Source organism: Sinocyclocheilus rhinocerous, unplaced genomic scaffold, assembly GCF_001515625.1.
Source record: "Sinocyclocheilus rhinocerous isolate Xijiao unplaced genomic scaffold, SAMN03320098_v1.1 scaffold953, whole genome shotgun sequence".
Taxonomy (NCBI): Eukaryota; Metazoa; Chordata; class Actinopteri; order Cypriniformes; family Cyprinidae; genus Sinocyclocheilus; species Sinocyclocheilus rhinocerous.
This window is the reverse complement of record NW_015643169.1, coordinates 988,808-1,009,658: the sequence shown is the minus strand read 5'-3', so window position 1 is coordinate 1,009,658 and position 20,851 is coordinate 988,808. Positions and strand designations below refer to the sequence as shown.

General features: G+C 38.1%; 4 protein-coding genes across 9 annotated transcripts; 3 read left to right on the top strand and 1 right to left on the bottom strand.

Annotated features, from left to right (window-relative positions):
• Nucleotides 1-309: 309 nt before the first annotated feature.
• On the top strand, nt 310-3,063 carry LOC107757044 (transcription factor jun-B-like). Its single transcript, XM_016574399.1, has one exon. The coding sequence runs from the start codon at nt 570-572 to the stop codon at nt 1,551-1,553; it is 984 nt and encodes a 327-aa protein (XP_016429885.1). The 5' UTR covers nt 310-569; the 3' UTR covers nt 1,554-3,063.
• A 1,636-nt stretch (nt 3,064-4,699) lies between these two features.
• Nucleotides 4,700-10,455, bottom strand: LOC107757043 (peroxiredoxin-1-like). 2 transcript variants are annotated; one of them, XM_016574398.1, is made up of 7 exons: nt 10,381-10,425; nt 10,306-10,338; nt 8,394-8,514; nt 8,023-8,176; nt 6,941-7,063; nt 6,504-6,634; nt 4,700-5,121 (listed from the first exon to the last, which is right to left on the bottom strand). In XM_016574398.1, the coding sequence occupies exons 3-7, from the start codon at nt 8,494-8,496 to the stop codon at nt 5,039-5,041; spliced, it is 594 nt and encodes a 197-aa protein (XP_016429884.1). In that variant the 5' UTR covers nt 8,497-8,514; nt 10,306-10,338; nt 10,381-10,425; the 3' UTR covers nt 4,700-5,038. The 2 variants fall into 2 exon arrangements, with proteins under 2 accessions (XP_016429884.1, XP_016429883.1); XM_016574397.1 differs by having other exon boundaries at nt 10,306-10,455.
• Nucleotides 9,813-14,438, top strand: LOC107757040 (ribonuclease H2 subunit A-like). Of its 4 annotated transcripts, none has more exons than XM_016574392.1 (9): nt 9,813-9,874; nt 12,044-12,172; nt 12,256-12,327; nt 12,401-12,527; nt 12,595-12,682; nt 12,760-12,897; nt 13,024-13,111; nt 13,751-13,874; nt 14,076-14,438. In XM_016574392.1, exons 2-9 carry the CDS (start codon nt 12,046-12,048, stop codon nt 14,233-14,235), a joined length of 924 nt encoding a protein of 307 aa, XP_016429878.1. In that variant the 5' UTR covers nt 9,813-9,874; nt 12,044-12,045; the 3' UTR covers nt 14,236-14,438. The 4 variants fall into 4 exon arrangements, with proteins under 4 accessions (XP_016429878.1, XP_016429876.1, XP_016429877.1 ...); XM_016574390.1 differs by lacking the exon at nt 9,813-9,874 and adding an exon at nt 11,078-11,299; XM_016574391.1 differs by lacking the exon at nt 9,813-9,874 and adding an exon at nt 11,078-11,305.
• Nucleotides 14,439-14,752: 314 nt separating this feature from the next.
• snrpb2 (small nuclear ribonucleoprotein polypeptide B2) lies at nt 14,753-18,196 on the top strand. Of its 2 annotated transcripts, none has more exons than XM_016574394.1 (7): nt 14,753-14,828; nt 15,290-15,379; nt 15,491-15,663; nt 16,442-16,573; nt 16,707-16,748; nt 16,871-16,959; nt 17,333-18,196. In XM_016574394.1, the coding sequence occupies exons 2-7, from the start codon at nt 15,316-15,318 to the stop codon at nt 17,490-17,492; spliced, it is 660 nt and encodes a 219-aa protein (XP_016429880.1). In that variant the 5' UTR covers nt 14,753-14,828; nt 15,290-15,315; the 3' UTR covers nt 17,493-18,196. The 2 variants fall into 2 exon arrangements, with proteins under 2 accessions (XP_016429880.1, XP_016429882.1); XM_016574396.1 differs by having other exon boundaries at nt 14,781-14,828; nt 15,285-15,379.
• Nucleotides 18,197-20,851: the final 2,655 nt, after the last annotated feature.

The following is a 20,851-nucleotide window of genomic DNA, read 5'->3' as shown; positions in this document are numbered from 1 at the left end:
CACAACAGAGTTTCTGTTTACTTGGCCATGGGAAACTTTTCTTAAAAGTGCCTATGTAAGTCTTGCGGCCAGTTTTTGCGTCTTGTCTGTGGAAACAAAAATAGGAGCGCAGTCTCCCTTACAGCTTTGCTCTCTCGCCTCCAGCGTTGTTTTCAATCTCAGCGGTTCCTGGCAACAACGTCATCGCTCATCTGAAAGCTAGAGGAGCGGAACAAACTCTTGTCCAATCAGAGGCCGCGATTCTCCCGGACACGCCCTCGGAACGCAGAGTATAAAAGGCTCCGAGGCGCTTCTTCTGAGAGTGAGTGCGCACCGAGACAGGAGACTACGCGTACGACTGTTTGTAAATAACTGTCCGGGAACGCAACAGCGAAAAAGCACTTTTTGGACATCAGCTGTCAAGGGAAAACACCTGTCGACTTGGTACAGTAAAGTTGTTCAAACTATTTTGGAAGTTTCTTTTCTCTTTGACATCTTTTTTGCCTCATGTAATATTACGGAGAGAACAAGATTTGCGGACAGTAAAGTGTACAGTCAACTCAAAAACCTCCAACGTAATTTCTATTCACATGTCAACAAAAATGGAGCAACCGTTTTATCATGACGACTCGTTTCTTTCTGCTTATGGTCATCCAGACGCTGCCCTGCACGACTACAAGCTCCTAAAGCAGAACATGAGCGTGGGCTTCGCCGAACCTTACCGGAACCTCAAGTCCCTGCGCTCCGAAAGCGACTTCTACACTGCGGCAACCGGAGACGTCGGCTCGCTGAAACTCGCCTCTCCGGAACTGGAGAGACTCATCATCCAGAACGGTACCGGCGTCTTCACATCACCCACTCCGGGGCAGTATCTGTACGCCCGGGGCATCACAGAAGAGCAGGAGGGCTTCGCGGACGGCTTCGTACAAGCGCTGGACGAGCTCCACAAAATGAACCAAATGCCTCCGCCGAACGTGTCCATCGGAGTCGGCGGCGTGTCATCCTGCTCGGCCGCGTCGTCCGTCTTCTGCGCCTCCCTGCAGCCGGAGACGCCCGTGTACACCACCCTGAACAGCAGCAATCCCAACACTAACCTCACACCCGCAGCCAACTACCCGACAGCCACCATCAGCTACCTGCCTCACCACCACCAACAGTACCATCACCACCACCACCACCAAGCAACGACGCACCCTCATCACCATTTTCAGCACTCGCTCCATCATCCGCAGCGATTTGTTGCGCTTAAAGAGGAGCCACAGACCGTGCCCGACCTGCAGAGCAGCGACGGCTCTCCTCCCATGTCCCCCATCGACATGGAGGACCAGGAGCGCATCAAAACGGAGCGCAAAAAGCACAGGAACCGGCTGGCGGCCACCAAGTGCCGGCGACGGAAGCTGGAGCGCATCTCCAGGCTGGAGGACAAAGTGAAAGTTCTCAAGTCGGATAACGCCGGACTGTCCAGCACCGCCTCCCTACTGAGGGAGCAAGTTGCCCAGCTCAAGCAGAAGGTCATGACCCATGTGAGCAGCGGGTGCCAGCTGATGCTGACGCCGAAGATCAAGTCGTTTTAAACGGTAGAACTGTCTGCGATGACAAGGACACTGACAAATGGGAAACACTGGAAGAGCAGATCATGTTTGTGATGTTTTGATGCAAATGATATTGCAGCACTGAGTACGAGCGTTGTATATTTCTTAAGTGTTTTCTTGTAGAAAACCAGAGTGTTATCGTTGTTTTCAAAAGCATCTTCAAGGTACTAAATGCTGAAGAATGGACAATGAAAGCACAGGGAGAAACCTTTAAGTTGGTTTTGTTTTTAAGTGCTGCCCTATGAAAACATTCCAGTAAGTTATTGAGATTGTGAGTCGGGTTGATCCAGACCTGTATTTCTGTTTGTTTTGTTTATAATTTTTTATATTTAAGTAAAAGCGTTGAAAATGCTGCCACTGTTTGGGTTGTTCATTTCTAGCAAACGAATAGCTCGCTCTGTACGGCTTTAAATTGACGTTGGAGACGTGCCCACTTTGGCTTCTTTTTCCTGCTGACGTAAAGCCCATACATGGGCTGTTTTGGCGCTCGTACGTCACTGAGGGTAGACTTGCGGGAACCCCCGCCCACGCTACCGGTCAGGAAGTCCGCGTGCTTTCAAGTCTGAGGTTCGAATGAATGAAGCGCGTGTGAACGCGTGAAAATTTAGCAACTCGGGGTTTTCCCCGCGCGCAGAAACCTTCCCAAAACAGTTTCAGCGAAAAGAAAACTAGAGATAAAAATACGAACACGGACATTTTCCAGGTACTTTGCAAAAAATGGAGCCATCACAAGCACCAAAATAGAAAAACAGATCGCAGTAAATAAGAGCTAGACTTATAAACGAGAAGTGCCCACAGTGACTCTTTTTCCAGTGATTTCCGGAAAACATACTGTAGTTTTGATTAACTGTCCAGTACCAAAACCACAGACCCACGCACTATAACGCCTATATGATCTGTTTTGTGACATGCTTTATTCTTTCACAAGTTGCCAATTTTCTTAATTTTAGTCAGCCACAAAATACAACACTTTTATGAGGGATTCTTTCATTCTTTCGACATTAGAACTAATTATATCTTCATCCTACAGAAACACATCTACAGCAAATTGCACTTGGGCATAGACAGTCCAGATGGTTGGTGACTTTATTTGATATCACCATAGACTGTATATAAACAGGATATCACACATCAAAGGAATTAAATCCATATATCATGTCAGGACAAAATTCTACCCAAATAAGCACATTTTGATTCAAATAAATAAAAGCTAGTGTTTTGTAGGCTATTTAATTTTGTAATAGCCTATTTTTAGGTTTTAGTGGACATTTTATTTTATTAAAAAGACTTGAAGTGATGTCCCAGGATAAGCATCAACCGTCGCAATCACATAGTTTGAAAACATCATATTAGTTTAAAAACAAGATATTTACAGAATATCAACATTATATTCATAGCTCTATCTCAGCATATATTAACATTTTTAAATTTAGCTTGATGACACAATGATAGGCTATTTGTTAACACTTAAGGACATTAAATATCAGGGGGGGGGGACTTTTTCAGTATGGAAAAAGACATTGTTGTCAATCCCATTCTCAGCTAACAAAAATGTTTTAAAGCAGCACTATGTAACTTTTTCTGTGTTCAAAATTTGCAAAATGTATATAATGAGCGAGTACATCATGAATTCATCTTCCAAACCGCGTTTTTGTCTTATTTCGAATCACTACGGTACACTTATAATGCGTACTTATATTTGGACTATTGTAGCCTGGTCGGGTCGTCACCGCTGCGGAGTAACACATACCTGCGTGAATCGCCAGAGACATAAACTTAGAGAAGTAGCTCCGGTTGTAATGTTCTTCCGCGGGATGTGTGCAGTTCTGTTTATTAACCGCTAGAGCGCCAAAAGTTACATAGTGCTGCTTTAAGAACGTTTTCTAACGTTCTCATTAGTATGAAAACGCATTTCTGAATGTTCTCTTAACGTTTAAAACGTCCATTTGGACAACATTTTATAAAAAAATTTTTTTTTTAAAAATACAAACACTGGAAACATTCTATTTTATCATTACAAACATCATGGGAATGTTACTTTTTCCCTTTTGATGTAGAAAATAACACCATGGTAACAATTAAGCAAGATCAGCAAAATCACTTGTGGTTTATCTAGTTCCAGATTATCAAACATCAACGAGTGCTTAAAATTCAGTGTCAAATGCTTGACGTTTTGATTTCCTGTAGCCTTCGTTGGAAGATCGCTGCTTTGAGTGTTTTAGCAGATTGTCACTAGCAGATGACTTGTACATCACCCCACAGCACACGACCTACAAATCACGTCTGTTTGCGCAAGTACATCATTTAGATATCTGTCCCGAATACAAGCTCTGCTTAATACACATTAAATCTGCCTTGAAATCAATTATAGAGCTAAATTTTTCTTGCTCTACTAGGCCTACTGCAGCCGAGGGCTCATAAGAACAAGTTGCTCCGGAGCCATTTCTCCCAAATGTAATGAAATACTGCCACCTACCGGTCTGATTTGTCCAATCTTGTTCCTGTTCAATTCGAGCTCTACCCAAAAGCATTTGTGGTAATGTCCATTAGTGTTATTATAGTCATTTAAAACTAAAACAATTGAAAAAATAAAAAAGAAACTTCCGTTATTTACTTCAGACTACATTTCACATTTTCCTTTAGTTTAACTTGAAGTTAAATAACTAACTGAACCTAACCTAAAATAACTAACTGAATATTCTAAATAAAAATTAATAGGTATATTTAAAAAAACGAATAAAAAAAAAATGCTAAAACACAATATTACTAAAACTATAAAATGAAAACAAAAATAAAATCTAATTTAAAAATATGAACAAAAACTACAATAGTGTATCAATTATACTAAAATAACACTGGTCCATTATCAAATAAGTTTGCCTGGACAATTACACTGGTGGATTTACAAGCAGAGATGCACAGTTCATATTATTGCAAATGCACTATTTAGTAAAAACCTATTTAATATAGGAGCGGTAAAGCGGTTTACATGCTCCTTATTGAGTTGTGAAAACTTCTGGATGGATGAACCTATAGTCAGAGTCAAAATCTCAAACTGCATAATTTGTAATGAATCTGAAACACAACAACAGCTGAGATAGGTTGGTAAAAATAAGAGAACTGCACCGTCACACAATAACAGCCCGTTTATTTCACAGATATTGATGATCACCAGAATGTTAAAACAACTTTCAAAATGTTATCAAATGTTCATTGAGCACTAAATATGTAATACCGATAAACTAGAGTTGAAAACAAACTACAGATATTTCAGTGCATGGGAGATGCTAACTGCAACAGCTTCTTCAGACAATGGAAAAGAAAATAAATCTGTCTAACAAGTGCATTTAAACTGCAAAGAGTTTGTTACGTTGGCTTAGACAACTTTTTAAGAACTCTCAGGCTAAGGTTAAGTGCTCTAGCGTCCCACTGAACGGGAGCACGATCCGGGAAATACGGCAGGACTGTTACTGCTTGGAGAAGAACTCCTTGCTCTTCTGCACATCTGGAACAATAGTGTCACTTCCTGGTTTCCATCCAGCAGGACAAACTACGAAGAATAGACAGACGTGTTATTTTAAACCTCTGAAAAGTGGAGACTGAAAGTGAATATTTTGGGCGTCACCTTATGTGAACATTTCATGGTCATACTTACAGTAATACACACAATAAGAGTAAAAGTTTGGAGTGGGTACGATTTTTTATGTTTTTCAAAAAAGTCTCTTCTGCTCACCAAGGCTGCATTTATTTAATCAAAAATGCAGCAAACACAGTAATATTGTGAAATATTATTACAATTTAAAATTACTGTTTTATATTCGAAAATATTTTAAAGGGGTCATATGATGCTGCTAAAAAGAACGTTATGTTATGTATTTGGTGTAATGCAATGTGTTTATGCAGTACGAGACAAAAACATTAAAACCCATTATAAACGAGGCATTTGTTGCATCCAGTGGGGACATAATTACGGATTATAATGACTTATACTGTGTTTTTACGCGTTGCGTTGCGTATCGCGCCGCGTAAACATAAAACCATGTCTGCATTTGTCATCGGAGAAACGACAAACAACAAGCACTACTCCCGTTTGAATCATCAGTCGCAAATTCTTTAAATATAAAAAAAATTTACTTACAGGCTGTGAGTCAGAAGCGCCAGACTGTCCTTGCAAAGTTGGAATTGCCCCACTTTATAGAACAGCCTTTGAGCACAGACCCATTGTATGCTACTCTGCAAGTTCAGGAAACAGTCCTCTATAAAATGCATCACACAGCGTCACACACGGCAGGCTTGAGTGAGCGGAGGCCGGCGGCCTAGCGTGAGGAACGGCTGGCGGGTTAGAGTGAGCAGAGGCGGGCGTATCCTTCAGAAATCACTCTAATATGCTGATTTGATGCTCAAGAAACATTCATTATTATTATCAATGTTGAAAACAGTTGCTGCCTTCTGTATTTGTGGACAAATATAATAAATTTTTAGGATTCTTTGATAAAACGTTAAAGGAAAATGAAATAGAAATTGTTTTTGTAAAATGTCTTTACTGTCACATTCAATCAATTTCATGCGTCCTTGCTTAATGAAAAAAAATAAATCTTGATAACCCCAAACTGAAGGACGAGTCAATTGTTTTCTGTGGTAAATCAACAGGATGTCACCTGGAACAGCTGTAATGTGACTAAGTTTAAAAAAATAGTATGGGCTTAAAACCCTAATTTTGGCGGTATAATTTTGTGTTATGCAAGTAAACATCTCTTTGTTGGCATCAGGATGCATCTGTGTTTACAATACAAATACAATGTGGTCACATGTCTTGGACTACCTCCAAATGTGGTTTGAGTGATCGGATCACAAAGCATTTTAGAGCATGGTTTACACATGCGGTCCACTCAAGATAAACAGGACATTCTGAAAGAGCCCCGTCTCACTCACCTTCTCCATATTTGTCAGTGTGCTGGAAGGCCTGCACCAGTCTCAGCGTCTCGTCTACCGAGCGACCCACCGGCAGGTCATTGATGGTGATCTGCCTCAAGATGCCATTATCGTCAATCACAAACAGACCTCTGCGGGAGCAGGACAAGACACAGAAAACTTACTGTTTGTATGGCAATTTATTCTGTTCACAATAAAATCTGTATGACTGCTGTCATACATTTTGATAGAAAATTCCAATGTGCAATAAAACCCTTTTAACAAACAGTTCATTTTTTTCTCATGGTTCCTGTACCCTGCCTGCACTGCAGAACACGTGGACGTTATCGAGCACATTTGATCATTATCTCCTGCTGCAATCATACATGGCAAGCAAGAGGGGTTAAGTAGTTGTAGTTTAACTGAACCAGTGCAAACATGAGCACATCGTCACTGACCTGTAGGCGATGCCTTCATCCTCTTTCAGGACGCCGTAATCGCGGGAGATGGACTGAGTCAGGTCAGCCACCAGCGGGATGTTCATGGAGCCGAGGCCACCCTGCTTCCTGGGTGTGTTGATCCTATCGGGAACAAGCCAACAGTCATTGTCAAAGGAGTTTGATTTATAAAGTGTTTAATTCACTGGATTATAGTTTCATAGACATGGTTATACCTCATGGTTATTTCAGATTTCACTTTTTTCACTGAATTTCCAGCAAGATGCTAAATACAGATATAGAATGTTAAAGTGATATAAATATTCATATTTAACATATAAATATTTTTAATATATATTAAATATGTATTGATTTAGAAAAGTCTGGATTTTTAAAACATAGTTTGTTTTATTATTTATTATGCATCGTAGAAAAGTCTGGGTTTTTAAAACATAGAAATTAATCAACTAATTAATTAAAATTATTAAAATAAATTTAATTTCATTCTTCCTCTTAGAAAAGTCTGGATTTTTAAAACCTAAAAGGTTTTCTTTTTAATTTATTATTATTACTCTTAGAAACGTCTAGGTTTTCAAAATAACCTAAAATTATTTTATTACTATTATTATTTTTAGAAAAGTCTGTTTTTTTTTAAACCTAAAAACTCATTTAAAAAAAAACTAATGTTTTTTTTAAGTGTAATTATTAATGCTCTCTAAATAAAAGTCAATACGACTTAAGGTGACAATTTCTAGAACTAATAAAGCACTACACCCTTCCTTATCTGTGCCTCTCTAACACACTATAGTAGCTCTTATCAAAGCCAGGCTGTTTAGGAGAACATAGAAGATAACCACTAACTGGGTGAAACCATAGAAAGCCTGCTAAGAATCACGTTCACAAGCAAGAGAAAAACCAACAGTGAAATCTAATGTACAATGTTTGACCACTGGCACTATTGATCTATAATAAATTACCTATTATAATAAAGGTGCTTGATATAATACAACATTTTAACGATATCCAATATAGACTCTGCTCTGAAGTGGCCAGTAAGAACCCTTTAGCTGTGGAAGACGTAGGAATAAAAGCAGAATCCTCACCATGCCAAATGACTGAAATGAGAGTCGGTGGAAGCAGCGATGACCTCGCAGCCGATTTTACGGAGCTCAGCGGCCCGTTCACTGAACGCGATAATCTCGGTGGGACACACAAAGGTGAAATCAAGTGGATAGAAGAACAACACGACATACTTCCCTAAAGAAGAAATGGAGGGAAAATAAAGATGAAGTGAAAAACAGGTTACAGTTGTAACCCAGTTAGTGGTTAGCGGATTTCAATAAGAAACAGACAGGTGGTGTTTGATGGCTAGTATCATGATGATGCAATGGAAAGCAAAAGTAGGTTAGATTGACATTTAGAATACTCTCGTCCTAATCTGCAAAACACCTCGTGTGGAGTGTCTGATGCTCACCTCTGTAGTCAGAGAGCTGAATGTCTTTAAACTGTCCGTCTACCACAGCTGTGGCCTTGAACTGAGGAGCAGGCTGACCGATCTTAGCGTTTCCAGAAGACATGTTGAAGATTGCTTGTCACTGGTGACCAAAAAATATTCAAGAAGAACATCAAACATATTAGTATTATTGTTGTTGTTGTTCCTGCTACTACTACTTCCACCACACATTTTATTACAAACTAAAAACTATTCCAATTAATTGCATTCATTTTTATTTATTTTTTTGTGTGTGTGTGTGGAACCAGGACAGCAGACAAAAACATAGAATAAATAGCAAAATGATTGAATTTATGTGTACAGCGGTCAAAGCTGTTCCAAACCTGTATGAGTTTCTTTCTTCTGATGAACATAAAAACATATTTTGAAGAACAGTTGAAGGTCTCCAATGACTTCCAAAGTATGGAAAAAATACAAAGTGAATGGGAACCAGAAACTTTTTGGTTACCAACATTCTATCACCAGAAGAAACAAACTCATACAGATGTGGAACAAATTTAGCGTGCATAAACGATGACAGTGTTTTCATTTTTGCGTCAGTTATGCCTTCAAGTCATTTACCAAATTATATTTATTTATTTATATACCAAAACTAAAAGCTAAAACTTTATAAATACTACCTACACACATTTTAAAAATAAGAGATTAAATAAAAATGACAAATGCATACAACAAAATTTCAAAACATAACATTTAAATGAAAAACTAAAAAATACAGCTAAAAACAATACATTTTTTATGTAACATAAAAAATGTTAAATTTAACATAATAAATGTTAAGGTTTGAAATTTTGTTGTATGCATTTGTCATTTTTATTTAATCTCTTTATTTTTAAAATGTAAGTCGCTTTGAATAAAAGCCTCTAATAAATGACTAAATAAATAAATAAATAAAATATTTGCCTCAAAATATTAGTTCTGAAATGTGAACAGGAAACTGAGGTTCTAATCTAACAAAAAGAAGCAAGGTAAGTAACTTTTAGTGTTTGAACCAGAGTATCAGTTCATAATATATTCAAAGGCTTTGCAGTAAATCACACACACACACACACACACACACACACACACACACACGATAGTCAGTTGATTAAAACAATTCGGTCTAAATACGGCCTTTTACCCAAGTCATCATCTCAGTTCAGCTTCAGACCAAATGCATGAGCATTTTAGTGCTTTCTACCCTTAAAAGAGGGACTTTAACGCGTTTCATAAGTGAACTTGGCTCAGGTCGATTACACGCCTTAGTGTGGCCTGCACACACTGATAACGACTGTCAGCTCAGTATCTCTGCAAAAAGCTGATAGTATCCACCCCTAGAAAATACATGAATGGTCAACGACCCTCCGAGACTTTGCCCTGCAAACTGCAGGAAAAAAGATGAAAACGGGTTAATTTAGAGAAGGCCGAGACGAATACGCTAACATAGGTCTTTGCTATAACTGGTAAGAGGCCCGTTCACTTATGATATACAGTGTCTGGAAGCGTGGCAAACATGATATGCATATGATGCATACTTGACGGAGTCGACATTAAAACGAGTAATATATTCAGAGAGTTATTTAGCCGCTTAGCCACGCGAGCTAAGCCAGATCAGTGGAGAGTGATACTGCATAAAAGTAGCACTGCGAGAATAACAACAGTGGAAATAACTAAGATTCACAGTATGATACAATAAATACACTTAAATGCGTTAAGATATGTCAAACAGTTATTAAAATATGAACATGCAACCTGCAAGAGAAAACAGCAACGGCGTTTTCCACGCGCTCTTTTGTTTAGTAATAATCTGCAAAAATATTCATTTAGCATTTGCGCATGTAAATGACCCTTAAGATTATAGGCAAAAAAGCAATATGTCCGCATTGAACCGTACCTGTTCTGAACGCGGATGCGAAACTTCACTTTCCTTGTTATATCTACTTGCTTTCCCTTGATGCACAAGAAGCTCCAGCCGCGAGACCTGCTGCAAAACTCACGAGACGAGACGAGGATCCACGCGCTTTAGCGCACCGCCTCTCTGCTTTGTACTCCAAATCCAGATCACTTCCGGACTCTACTCCACTTCCGTCCATCTTGGCCTCAGTCACAACCCAGTGTCCCCACAACCAACCTACCGTTACCAAGTCCAAAAAAGTCCTCAGTCCAGTGTCCAATGATTAATCCAATAAATCCGTTCAAAATTATCCTCTGATACAATCAATCTCTATTCCAACTTCGCTCCAAGTAGTCCGTTCGTCGCACACATGTGACGTCCGCTCCTCCGTCTTCCCCGCCCGACCTCTCTGCTTTGTACTTTATGTATTTCGTTTAAATCATATTTTGCATTTAGTTTTATGATAGATTATAGATCAGGCAACATTTTAAAAAACAACACATTTAGAGTTTTTTTTCTTTCTTTTGTTTTTCTTTTTATAGTCTACTAACAGAAAATGAAAAGTTGATTCTAAATCTATTCATTATTGTAGTCAGGTTTTACATACACGATATGAGAACAAGCGCACAAAACGCACATGCATACAGTTTTGCATGTGACCTCAAGACTTGACGTTTCTACTTCATCAATGACATTTTATTATAATTTATTGCTTACCTCCCTATTCGTGTTTTTGTGTGTAAACGTTCCCCGAAGAACTCCATTTCCCACAAAGCACTGCGATGGAGAGTTGTGGGGGGGCACACATTTAAACGCGTTCGCCGCATGGTTTTAGGAATTAACTGTATTTGTAAGAATGTTTCAGTGTGTGTCTTAATTTCAATTAAGTACTAAAAACTTTTGTCCTTCAAGTATTGTCGGTCAAAGGTCACGCTGTTCTGACTGTCACACTCGCGCCAATTCTGTATTTCCGGTTGAGGCCGCGCACACACAGGTTCGTGTAAGTTTGTTTATGCAGCAAATTTCAAGCACATTGTTTTATGATGCTTTGAATTCACTGTTAGTTAGTTAATAAGAGTGAATAAACCTCACGCTCTCTCCACTCATTGTTCGTACTATTTTGACTGTAAATTATCTGTATGATCTCGTATTATTGATTGATCTCAGTATCAGATGCTGGAGGAAATGTGTTGTGGGTCATTTCTGTTGTAGAAGTGCCTTTTACATTTTGTATTTTATATGGGAATAATAATACGTGTGTTGTGATTAAAGTATATGTTTTTATATGTTTAGAAATATGCTCTGGTCGAGTACTGTTCAATATAACTTGATTATTTGCACAATAGCAAGATATTTCTTATTAAAACAATTGTGCTGATTAATGTTTTTTTTTTTTTTTCAAAATCCTTTGATGAAGATAAAGTTCAAAAGGACAACATCTATTTGCAATGGAAAGCTTTTTTAATATTACAAAAATCTTTTGTTACTTATTTATTTCCATAAAGGATGGAATTATAGAGCAACATTTTAGTGGGTTGTTAGCTTGAAGCTTAATTTATTTATTTTTTATGTATTATTATTTGTAATATTATTATTGATATTCTTGAAATAATTTTTGTTATATGCATTTTTGTAAAGCTTAAATTAAGCTTAAAATTCATACCTATGTTTACTTACTCGTGATATATTTTGTAAAAAAAAAAAAAAAAAAATTAATTTTTTTTATCCAAATGATCAGACATGGATCTGAGCGATTTTGAGGCAGATAACTCTGTGAGCTGCCGCTTGTCCTCGTCCATCCCGGACGTGTGTAAGACAGCGGACTGCTGCCTGGGCATCGATGAGGCGGGCAGGGGTCCCGTACTGGGTGAGTGTCGTCCTCATTGGACAACGCCATTTAAAAAAAAAAAAATTTAAATTGGAGTATAAATTTGATATGCTGTATTTTAGGACCCATGGTGTATGGGATATGCTTCTGTCCTGTATCCAAAAAGGAAGACCTGAAGAATTTGAAAGTGGCAGGTTGGTTACAGAGCAAATCTTGACAGGAGTTCAGATTCGCTGGAAATCTGCAGTATTTTTGTTGCACGTTTAGACTCAAAGACGCTGACGGAGGCAGAGAGAGAGAATCTGTTTCTGAAGCTCGATGAGTCTAAAGGTTTTGTAGGCTGGGCCCTTCAGATCCTCTCGCCGAACACCATTTCCACCAGCATGCTGCAAAGGTACACGCATTTCACTGGTACTTGGAGTCGAAATAATTTTTTTAACCTGTTGTCCTTTTATTTTCAGAACAAAATACAATCTGAATGCCCTGTCACATGATGCTGCTATTGGTCTGGTGCAGTACACCCTGGACTGTGGGGTGCAGCTCAAAGAGGTACAAACCAACCCCTGTATGATAGACAGCAAGGACTGGTGGTGAAGCCGTCATGACGTGTCTTTCATACCTCTCAGGTGTTTGTGGATACCGTGGGTCCTGCAGAGAAGTATCAGGAGAAGCTCTCCCAGCGGTTCCCCGGGGTGGAGGTCACCGTCCGTCCCAAAGCTGATTCTCTCTTCCCCATCGTCAGCGCTGCCAGCATCTGTGCCAAGGTAATAGTTCCTTCGGAGGTGGGTGATGTAATGGGAATATCAGTTATTAGAGGAAAAATCCTGCTAATAGTTCAAGAAAGATTTATGCATATGATTTGATTTTTGACTAATTTGTTCTCTCTGTAGGTGGCAAGAGACCATGCTGTGAAATCCTGGAAATTTGCAGAAGATTTGGGTGAAGTGGACACCGATTATGGCTCTGGGTATCCTAATGGTCAGTTTATATCATATGAGATTCCTTCCATTTCCATAAAAGTGCTTTTCTAGCACATATATACTACTGTTCAAAAGTTTAAGGTCAGTAAGTTTTTTTTTTTAGTTTTTTTTTATGATTACTTTAATACTTTTAGTCAGTAAGAATGCATTAATTTGATCAAAAATGACAGTAAAGATATTTTATAATGTTACAAAAAAATCTATTTCAAATAAATGCTGAACTTTCTATTCACCAAAGGATTTTTAAAAAGTCTCCACAAAAATACTAAGCAGCACAACTGTTTTCAACATTGCTAATAATCAGAAATGTATCTTGAGCAGCAAATCGGCATATTCGAGTGATATCTGAAGGATCATGTGACACTGAAGACTGAGTAATGATGCTAAAAATTCAGCTTTGCATCACAGATATAAATTAAAGTTTAAAATATATTCACATAGAAAATGGTAATTTTAAATTGTAATAATATTTCAAAATATTACTGTTTTTACAGAATGTTTGATCAAATAAATGCAGCCTTGTTGAACATAAGAGACTTATTTCAAAAACATTTAAAAATCTTACTGACCCCAAACATTTTAACAGAATTTTACTTTGCTAAAAATCAATATTATGGTTTGCTGTGTCTTCGTTTAGATCCCAAAACTAAGAGCTGGCTGCTGAAGTATCTGGACCCAGTGTTTGGTTATCCTCAGTTTGTGAGGTTCAGCTGGAGCACAGCACGGACGCTCACGGACAGTAAAGCTGTTGCTGTTCACTGGTGAGTCTGACAGCAGAGGGCACTGCCTTTTCATATTCAGAATAGACTCAGGCTGCAGTTTCTTTTCTTTATGCATACACATATGTTGCTATATACAAAATTGTGCAGCATACAATTTTTTTAAATTCTCTTCGATCATGTTAGTACTTGTGCATTTTTGCTTGGAATATTAAATGCATTTGTTTATTTGTTTGTTTGTAGGGATGATGATGAGGAAGATGGAGAAAAATCTGCTGCTCGTCAGAATAACGCCTCAATGCTGTCGTATTTCAGTCGCAGCAAGCCGTCTGAGCTCACACACACACGAGACACACACCGCTTTTTCACTGAGCGCAAGCTACAAAGCATCAACACACTCTGAACACAAACACTGTCGATGAATGAGAGCGGCGGTCAGCATAGCACAAAATACATGTCAGCTGGATATGTCTAACATATGAACTGGATATGTTCATTATAGCAAATAATGAACTGTGCATGAGCCAGCTGAGTGTATTATATTCTCTTGTGTGTTTTTTATGGTGTGTATTGTTCATTTCTGGATGTAAAACAAATAAAATATTTTCGTATCTTTTTGAACGTGTCTTCGATTTTAAATAAGGTGGTACAAAATCAGACCAGAATATTAGTGATTCTTAATTATAATTCTCAACCATAATTTATATATGTCTGTCTAACTGAAAACTGCCTAGCAACCACTCTTATATTTATACCACTCTTAAAGTATTTGTAGGGTTGCTTGTTTTTAAGCATTTCAAACCTGCAGTCCAGACTATCAAACCTGTGTGATGAGGCTAAGCTTTTATAAAACCTCCACACTCTTGTTTTAGACGCAATGTTTATATCCCTCCGCGACAGCAGGTGGCGTAACAAGCGGCAACTGTTATACAACGATAAACTTCTAAAAGAAGAAGAAGAAGCGCAGCGGCAGTTCCGCTTGAGCTCAGCAGTGTGGTGAGTGTGAGGCGATTCATTCCGTTTTATTGTTATATTAATGTTTAATAAATTATTTTACCTTTATAATTTAGCAAAGCAGCACTCTGCGATATTAACACTAGTTTGTACTAGTAGAAATACTAAATAGAAGACACTAACCCCCGGTTTCACAGACGAGGCTTAAGCCTAGTCCCAGACTAAAGTGTAAGTCTGAGCTGTTTTAACTGAAAGAAACTTGCACTGACTGATCCTAAAATATATCAGTGCTTCTGTTTTGTCTCAAAATGCACACCAGTAATGTTTTTTCTAAGGCACGTTAATAAAAATTACTTAAATGTCCTAATTGAACTATTGCCTAGTCCTGGCTTAGTCTAAGCCCTGTCTGTGAAACCAGGCCTAAGTGTGTTTTGTCATTGTGTAACGTTAGTTGCTGACATTTACTGCTTACTGAATTCATGTGCCTTTTCTCTTTTTTTCAGTGTGGTTTTACCTGAAATTATTAATCATGGACATACGACCGAATCACACTATCTATATCAACAATGTTAATGATAAGATCAAGAAAGAAGGTAAAGTCTGTAGTTTATAGTGGAGATGAGCGGAACAGCATTGACTATGTTTGAGCACAGAATCTGCATTTTTGTAAAGCTTGTTTTTTTTCCTCTGGATCTTTTCTACAGAGTTGAAGAGATCACTGTACGCCTTATTCTCCCAGTTCGGCCAGGTTATGGACATTGTTGCGATGAAGACCATGAAGATGAGGGGCCAGGCGTTTGTTATCTTCAAAGAGCTTTCTGCAGCCACCAATGCCCTCAGACAGCTTCAGGGATTCCCTTTCTACAATAAACCCATGGTCAGTGCCACAGGAACTACAAAGCAGTCGCTTGACATTTACGTAACTGATGCGATTAGCATTTCAGAAAATAATGAGCAGAATATGGTCCTTTGATTCACATTAACCTTCAACTAGAAATAGATCACTCAAGGAGAAGTTCATCTATAATGTGAAAAATGTCATTTACTCGGCTATATGTGACCCTGGACCACAGAACCAGTCATAAGGGTCGATTTTTCTAAATTGAGATTTATAAATCATCTAAAAGCTGAATAAATAAGCTTTCCATTGATGTATGGTTTGTTAGGACAATATTTGGCTGAGATACAACTATTTGAATATCTGCAGCTGCAATTATTTCTGTCCTAACTTATAAAGTCTGGTGAAATTATTTAAGATTCAAATATGGGAAAAATCTAAATATTGAGAAAATCGCCTTTAAAGTTGTCCAAATGAAGTTCTTAGCATATTACTAATCAAAAATTAAGTTGTAATATATTCACGGTAGGAAATGTACAAAATATCTTCATGGAACATGATCTTTACTTAATATCCTAATGATTTTTGGCATAAAAGAAAAATCAATAATTTTGACCCATACAATGTATTTTTTGGCTATTGCTACAAATATACCCCAGTGACTTAAGACTGCTCCAGGGTCACAAATGATGTTTCTTTCATCTGTGAATCACTAAGGATGTTTATCGAATGTTGTTATTCATATTATTTATCAGTTCACACATTATAAAGTATTAGAACACATTTCTCAGTCGCTAACCTTAGCATGTACTTATAGCGGATCCAGTATGCAAAAACAGACTCGGACCTGATCTCTAAGATGAGAGGCACGTATGGAGATAAAGAAAAGAAGAAAGAGAAGAAAAGGAAAGCTCAGGAACAGGCCGCCAATGTCAACAAGAAGCCAGCGGTGAGTTGAAATGCATCATGTTTGCTGAGGCATTGTAATTAGATAATGATATTGACGGCCAAATTGTGGTGAAATGTACAGTTAAAGATCAAAGTAAATTTTGCTTAAAGTTGTTTGTGCATTTTCCCTGCAGGGAGCTGTAAGCACACAACCTCCTCCACCTGCCACAGTCCAGGTACGCCACACAACTTACACACTTATTTTGTGATTTGATTTTTAGTTTTTTTAATAATACATTGTTTTGTTTATGTACCTGAAATTCTAAGTCACTCAATAAATTATTTTATGTTGATTTAGGTCCCTGACAACCCACCGAATTATATTCTGTTCCTGAATAATCTCCCAGAGGAAACCAACGAGATGATGCTCTCCATGTTATTCAACCAGTAAGTTTTAAACACAGTAAACTTTATGAAAAAAGTAAATGTTTTAGTAATTCATGGCAATGTTTTTCTATAATCTTTTAATTTATTTATTTATTACATCAGAATATTTTTATATGAAAGTCTTTTCGTGTGGATATTAATGTGGAAAACTTTTAAAGGGATAGTTCACCTTCAGTTTCTGGTCCCCATTGGCTTTCATAGTATGGAAAAAAAAACACTATGCAAGTTAATGGGGACCAGCAACTGAAGGTGCAAAAGTTTCCCTTTTGATTAAAAATGCATGAATATTGACATACTTGTATATCACCCAGCTCTTTCAGCTAGATTTTTCTGCTCAGATTTTTTTACTCCCTGTCTTGTTCCATCTGTTCAGGTTTCCAGGGTTTAAAGAAGTGCGTCTGGTTCCTGGAAAGCATGACATTGCGTTTGTGGAGTTTGAGAGTGAGGCTCAAGCCGGAGTCGCGAAGGATGCATTACAGGGATTCAGAATCACAGCCACGTGTGCCATGAAAATCACATATGCTAAAAAATGACCTGGCTCACACTTACCGGACTGTAACTGAGGCTTTGATCAGTGGATCCTCGCCTCTGATTTGTTTGTCTTTACATTCAAAATCACCTTTTTAAAAAGCATGTTTTTTCAGTGACTGTTTAGTATTGTTTTTCTTTTCTTTTTTTTTCTTTTGTATGGGAATGAGTTGGTCACTGAGGACTTTATGATATTCCAGGACAGATCTTTTTGTACTGTGGACTAATAAAATTAGCCTCTAAAATAAATGGCCAATATTTTTATGACATTTTAGTTTTCCGCTCGGGTTTAAAGGAATGGTTCCCAAAAATAAGGCATTATTTACTCACCCTCATGTTGTTCAAAACCATTTTTAGATATACTGTTTCTTTAAATCATAACTGTATGACTTGAGATTAGTTGTAAACTGTCAGGCATGATCTCTGTACCTGACGAAAGGACTGAAATAGTTGGTTTGGCACAAAATAGTGTAACATCCATATGCGTCAGCACTCAAGGCTCTGTAAATTTTGCTCTGAGGTGCAACTCGCTTATGAATTTGGGCACAAGCTGACAGGTGCATCAATAACATCACAACATTGAAAGAAACACTATGGTTATACGGCATACACTGTTCTGCATTTTCATTAACTCTGTATCAAATGTGTGTTTTGTTGATACTTTGCAAAGATGTGCATTTTATTGTAGGCAAACTTGGGGAAACTATCATAAAGCAGCAGAATATTCAACCCAGATTAAATCAGTCATGTTTATATTTTAACAGAGACTGGTCTCATTATTTACACAGCTGGGGATCTGGCCACTGATATTATTAGACATGCAGCTTTTAAAATGTCACGATGAGAGGTTTGCATAATAACTGACAGACACTATCAAATTAGTCCCAGCACACAATGACCCTCCACTAAGTGTCATTTCAATACATAATATAGAAAAAAAAAAAACTTAAACGCTTTCTGGTAAATGGGTTAAATGGACACGAAAACTGTTTCCCTTCAGAGTTTTTTTCAACAGGTCAATTAAACAGGGGAGCTTAAACGATGAGGATGAGCAGTTCTCACAGACTGCTGCATCAACTTTTATGCAACAGCCATGGGAGGAATGAGCAATATGAAACAGACTAAATCAATACCTCAAAAACAGAAGTATTGCTCTCCTCTGAAGTACAGGAATTAGTTTCTGAAAGGCCAAGTAGTGAATATAGGTCTTGAAATTCCTGCACAAAACAACTCTCTCTCTTTGCATCTTTTAAAGAGGAAAAGAATAAAGGATGTAAACAGCCAGAACACCCGAACAACCATATAGCAATGCCATTGCAACCACCCAGAACACTTTAGCACCCTTTCAGCTTAACAATCAGAACACTCTCACAAATGACTACAACAGACTCTACAGGCCACTCAGAGCATGCTAGAAACTGCCTAGTGGCCATTTAGAACACCCTTTCAACAGCCCAGCAACCACCCAGAACCCTCTAGCAAATGACCACAAACGCCCTAGCAACCATATAGCACTGTCATAGCAATCACCCAGAGCACGTTTACAACTTAGCAACCACCCAGAACTCCCTAGCAACTACTGTATATAGCAATGCCACACTAATCTGATTACGTAATCAGATTCCAAAAATTCACAACATTCATAAAATGGCAGTAAATTAATCATAATTGATTGATTCTCTTTTTCTCTCTTAAAGTTTCCTTGCCAAAATTCCTACTGTGCATCATACCATTTAGCTTTGACTATATTCACAATATAGTGAATCTAGTCCCCTCAATATAGACCCCTCAAGCAATTAGACCATGTAGGAAACAAATCATTTAGCAAGTTACTGAACACTGGTGATGCATAGCGGTGAAACACTATGTCTTCATCAAATCCAGTGACCTTCAGTAATTGTTGGTTCTGGAAGTCTGAACAAAAATATTTCAAACCTGGAAGACTTTGGGCGTGTAATTTTCATGTTTGTGTATTAATGTTTGTTCATGTAATGCAGGGATTTCCAAACATTTTTGTCAGCGAAAACCCTTTGCCATAACTTGAAATATCCCTGAGGAAGTTAATATTTCAATAAATTAACAAGACATTCGCATGTCCACAGTTCTCTGAGGTCAGTTAATGGTCACATTTACATGCAGGTAAACAGTGTTTAAGGTTTTTATGATTGAATTAATTATTAGCTTTTTATCAACTCACAAACTCTGGTTTGCGAAACCCTGGTGTAACGTAATGTTTAATACACTTCATGATGTTGATATCAAATAATGTACTATAGTTCTTTCTCTTTTTTAATATAAATATGGTACATTTAATGGTAAGTTTACAACAAGTTAGGTAAAAAGTAATCTAAAAGTAATCTAAAAAGTAGTCAGAATAAATTACCTAAAATGAGTAACCTAGATAACGTTACTGACTACAATTTTCATCATGTAATCTGTAATCTGTAACGGACTACAATTTGTAAGTAATCTACCCAGCTCTGCTTACAAACAACCACAGATGCCCTAGCAACCAAACAAAACACCCTAACAACCACTGCAACCACCCAAAAGGTTTACAATGATTTAACCGTGCAACTTTGCAGTTGTGGTCAGTTAACTGCGTAAAATAGTTCAGCAAGTCTTCTTATAAAGATAACGAGAAGATATCAGTGACTGTCATCCCTGATTCACTCTCTAAATGAGCAGACTACCGATCTCTCGTCGTCATGACAGCCCAATCATCTCTCTCCACGCCGCTCTGACATCAGGTAGCCTCACACAATCTGTGAAGTAACTCAAGCGTGCTGGACATTCAGACAGTGTGTTTGGGACGGCCATGGGAGGCGTCTGCTTTGCTGCTGCTGTCAGACGAGTTCACCGGGTCTCTCGTGCAGGTTAATGGAGGTACACAGCTGTCCACCATTAAAGCCTCACTGCTTCTTCACTTCCTGTTATAATGAGCTTCACTCATTATGATGGGTACGTTCTAATTTTGTCCTGCTGCTTTGCTCATTCACACCGTCTCTACAAGATCACTGTTTGATATTCAGCTGCTTGTGGATTGTGGAGTGATTTAGAGAAAGGGAGGGATATTTTTGTCCATGCAGCAATCTATACTCTCCTATCAGAGCTGTACATTCTGTATGAAAAGGTAATATAATACAAAGTATAGTGTTATAAATGTAGCGTACATTTTCTAAAAAAATAAATTAAAAAAAACTGTGGAGGATTTACGATGCTGATGACCGTTGAAACGCGTCATCACGGTCTTGTGAAAAGCTAATAGACCAATTACCGGTTTGTAAACATTCAGGATGCGCGCGCATCATGGTTGCAGAAAACCCGGGAGAGATAGCCTTTACAGCTAGAGAATTTCACGGAT

Excerpts from the sequence above, each read along its gene's own strand:
- LOC107757044 (XM_016574399.1), top strand. The coding sequence starts at position 570 with ATGTCAACAAAAATGGAGCAACCGTTTTATCATGACGACTCGTTTCTT.
- LOC107757043 (XM_016574397.1), bottom strand. The coding sequence starts at position 8,496 with ATGTCTTCTGGAAACGCTAAGATCGGTCAGCCTGCTCCTCAGTTCAAG. Across the intron at positions 7,064-8,022 it reads CATTTCAGTCATTTGGCATG|GATCAACACACCCAGGAAGC; the intron begins GTGAGGATTCTG and ends TGTTCCCGATAG. Across the intron at positions 5,122-6,503 it reads CACTGACAAATATGGAGAAG|TTTGTCCTGCTGGATGGAAA; the intron begins GTGAGTGAGACG and ends TATTCTTCGTAG.
- LOC107757040 (XM_016574392.1), top strand. The coding sequence starts at position 12,046 with ATGGATCTGAGCGATTTTGAGGCAGATAACTCTGTGAGCTGCCGCTTG. Across the intron at positions 12,328-12,400 it reads GAAGAATTTGAAAGTGGCAG|ACTCAAAGACGCTGACGGAG; the intron begins GTTGGTTACAGA and ends TTGCACGTTTAG. Across the intron at positions 13,112-13,750 it reads TGGCTCTGGGTATCCTAATG|ATCCCAAAACTAAGAGCTGG; the intron begins GTCAGTTTATAT and ends GTCTTCGTTTAG.
- snrpb2 (XM_016574394.1), top strand. The coding sequence starts at position 15,316 with ATGGACATACGACCGAATCACACTATCTATATCAACAATGTTAATGAT. Across the intron at positions 15,380-15,490 it reads TGATAAGATCAAGAAAGAAG|AGTTGAAGAGATCACTGTAC; the intron begins GTAAAGTCTGTA and ends TCTTTTCTACAG. Across the intron at positions 16,960-17,332 it reads CTCTCCATGTTATTCAACCA|GTTTCCAGGGTTTAAAGAAG; the intron begins GTAAGTTTTAAA and ends CCATCTGTTCAG.